Source organism: Rhinopithecus bieti, unplaced genomic scaffold, assembly GCF_001698545.2.
Source record: "Rhinopithecus bieti isolate Rb0 unplaced genomic scaffold, ASM169854v2 scaffold_28521, whole genome shotgun sequence".
In the NCBI taxonomy this organism is placed as follows: Eukaryota; Metazoa; Chordata; class Mammalia; order Primates; family Cercopithecidae; genus Rhinopithecus; species Rhinopithecus bieti.
In genome coordinates this window covers 569,250-572,780 of record NW_016812573.1, presented here as the reverse complement: position 1 = coordinate 572,780, position 3,531 = coordinate 569,250, and the positions used below count along the sequence as shown (strand labels likewise).

The 3,531-nt window shown below is 42.3% G+C and overlaps 1 protein-coding gene across 1 annotated transcript in view; it reads right to left on the bottom strand.

The window, feature by feature from the left end:
* The window catches only part of MXRA5 (matrix remodeling associated 5), a 42,399-nt gene that overhangs the window by 20,623 nt on the left and 18,245 nt on the right, over positions 1-3,531 (bottom strand). Inside the window, exons 3-4 of the mRNA XM_017896606.1 lie at positions 1,207-1,336; positions 583-973 (exon numbers count right to left, since the gene is read on the bottom strand). Of these exons, the coding sequence (XP_017752095.1) occupies positions 583-973; positions 1,207-1,336 (521 nt within the window). The remainder of the gene's footprint in view (positions 1-582; positions 974-1,206; positions 1,337-3,531) is intronic.

Genomic DNA, 3,531 nt, shown 5'->3' with positions numbered 1-3,531 from the left:
GAAGGAAGGAAGGAAAGAAGGAAGGAAGGAAGGAAGGAAGGAAGGAAAGAAGGAAGGAAGGAAGAAATCACAATCTACTTTGTGGCAACTGCTGCACATAAGTCCTGCTTGTTGCCATAGCTCTCTGGATCAATACTGAGCATCGCTTCCCTGTCCGTAAAATAACGACCTTGTAGCCACTCCTCACCAGCCTGCTCTTTTCCAAGCATCCTTTGTAGCTTTCTCATGGAACATGCATTCACAGCCCCTCCCCAGTCCCAGTTTCCCACATTAAGCTGCAGTTCAAGGCTGGCATGATTCTCCAGATACCCATTCCATGGCAACCCACATCACCTGTATGTAACTGATTACATTGACCACTACATTTCACTAAGGGATAACTGCATTTGCATTGGGGAATGAAGGTGGCTTAACATTTAAGTGGTAACGTTTAAAGTATGGGTTCCTATCTTACTGATTGGGTGCTCAGATTTCATCCAAGGCAAGATGAATAAGTCAATATAAGAACCTTGGAGAAAGGAACGTCTCCAAAAAGATAAAAGAATGTGCAGCCAGGAGTGGTCTGCTCTCCTCTCTTCTTACCTCTGGATTTTGCATCCCATTCCAAAAACCATCTCATCTCACAATCACAGGTCCACGGATTTCCCTGCAAGTAAAGATTCTCCAGAAGCGGCATGTTCTGAAGCATACTGGCAGGAAGAGTTCTAATCATGTTCTCCGCTAAGTAGAGGTGCCTTATGGTGGAGAGTCTGAAATAATCCAGAAAGGTGAACGTGGAGAAGGTGCTGGGGTGCAGCTGGTGGAGCAGATTTCCTTCCAAATGGAGTAGCCTCAGGGACGTTAAGCCGTTGAAAGCCTGTGGGTGGATAAACTCAATCTTGTTGTGGTCAATGTGTAGCCTCATTAAGTTAGAGAGACCCTGGAGGGTCTGTCCTGTGATCACTCTCAGCTTGTTGTAGCTGAACTTGAAAACCTACAAGGGCAGAGGAAAACAAAACAAAACAAAAGGATCCTGTTTATAGTTTAAAAGCCACAGCCCCAAACAGAAACCAGTACAAAGGGCTGGAGAGTAGTAACATGAAACTTGTCTTTCATGTCAAAAAATAGCCATTTTATTGATCATTAAGGAGAATGACATAGTTCCCATTCTTTATTACTGGTCTTAGAGGATGCAATTAGTGACATTTACAAATGCCGCAAGTTTACCTGAAGAGAGCTGAGGTCTCTTAAAGCTCCGTCGGGGATGCTTGGGATCTCATTGCCATGAATCATAAGTAACTCCAACTTGGTCAGTCCTGCAAATGAAGTTTCTGACAGGGCCTGTATGCTATTAAACCTAAGGAATAGTAATAATAATTATTATTATTAAGAAAATAAATAGCAAATACTTAACTCCCACATGGGAAACATTCTCTAGCATGCCCAAGAGCAAATTAGTACAATGGTGAGTCTATTTATGTATTTATTTATTTATGACAATCTTACTCCGTCACCCAGGCTGGAGTGCAGTGGTGCAATCGTAGCTCACTGCAGCCTCCACCTCCCAGGCTCCAGCAATCCCCCCACCTTAGCCTCCCAAGTAGCTGGAAGTACAGGCACAGGCCACTATCCCTGGCTAATATTTTTTTTATTTTTGTAGAATCAGGGTCTTGATATGTGCCCAGCCTGGTCTGGAACTCCTGGCCTCATGTGATCCTCCTGCCTGGGCTCCCAAAGTGCTGGGATTACAAACATGAGTCACTGCACCTGGTCATGAAATAGTGATTCTGAGGTTATAGGGGTGCCATTCCGAAAGATGTTTATCCCTTTGTGTCCCTATCTCTGGGGTCAAGAAGAAAGTGACACATATTTATTTGTCTTCGTTCTGTTAAGGAACATTCATGGAGAACTTCGACTTGGAATATGCTAATGTGATCAGGAGGCTATTTGGTGTCCATCAGTAGGATTTAGAATTCAACATGAGGCGTCTTGGAAACTCTGTGCTGAAGTGACAGTAATAAAAAGGGACACATGGCTAGCAGGGACGGGCAAATCCACAGCATTGGAATTTGCTTTGCATATGGCAAGAAAGGAGAGAGCTTCACGCTAAGGGCCAAATAGAAACGTTGACCACAGACACCGACAGTCTTATTTCCCATGGACAGGTTGCCATGTCTGATGGATGATCAAAGTTACTTGTAGACACGCTAGGTTTCTTTTTTTGTTTCGTTTTTCCCTGTAACCTGTCCTCAAGAGGAGTTCTTTTTGTTTGAAATGTTTGGTATTTTGTTGTTGTGTATATAATTGTCAAGATACTTTCTTGACCAATTTAGAAATTTCTCATTGCCATATTGGTAATAGCATACAACAATGCTTAAACTTGACCCCTGGATAAGCAATTTGAAAAATGAATAGAGAAGCCTGCATGCTGTTACCATAAATCACTGTTTCTGCTGAGATATAATACATCTAGCCTGATATCATCCATTGCTTCTCCTTGTCACTTAAATAAAAGGAAATCAATTAGCAGAGAACATAAGTGAATAGCCCATAGCTAAATGCAGCAGAGGCTAGCATGGTCCAATTTTCTCATACCCATATGTGCCCAAACCTGGACTACAATTCCAAAGTCAACAGAAACACCAGGTTAGATGTGACTCCCCTAAGACCCAGCCTTAGGAAGCTCCTTTCAGCTACAAATTTTGGAGTGCAGGAAATTTATAAGCTCTACTTTCAAAAACCATTCACCTTGATTGCATCAAACTTTTCAAAGACCTCCTTTCATAATTGCATTCTTCTCTTTAAGAACAATTTATGCGAAGAAAACATCAGATGGAATTAAATGCATCCCACCTTATTGAAATAATGTTGTATAGATTCAATATGGCATATGGGGAAAATATAGTAGAAGATGATCCTATTTCCTGTTCATCATTTTGACTCATGTAGTCAGTGAACAATCATATATAGTGGTTCTCTCTTCTTGATTAGATGACATTTCCACTCTTCTTTTTAGTATATCACTCCAGTGTGTTGTCAGCTAAGCTCTGCTTTATTTAACACTGGTGAGAGGTAAAATATTAAAAGAATTGGGCTCATAGCTATTTGTGTACCTTATGAACATGCTTTGGATTCCATAGAAGGTGGGAAACTTAGCTGGAATTGAGCCTTGTCCTCTTTGTATTACTGTTTGCCCTTTATCACCTAAACCCCATGAAGCAGGCTAATTTTCCACAGCAGAAACTGAGATTCAAGAAAGTTTCCAGGCTGGGCATGGCGGCTCATGCCTGTAATCCCAGCACTTTGGGAGGCTGAGGCGAGAGGATCACTTGAGTCCAGGAGTTCAAGCCTGGGCAACATAGTGAGACCTAATCTCTACAAAAAATACAAAAATGAGTTGGGTGTGATGGTGCATGCCTGTGGTCCCAGTTACTGGTGAGGCTAAGCAGAGAAGACCACTTGAACCCAGGAGGTCGAGGCTGCAGAGAGCTGTGATTGTGCCACTGCACTCCAGCCTGGGAAACAGAGCAAAACCCCATCTCAAAAAAAAAA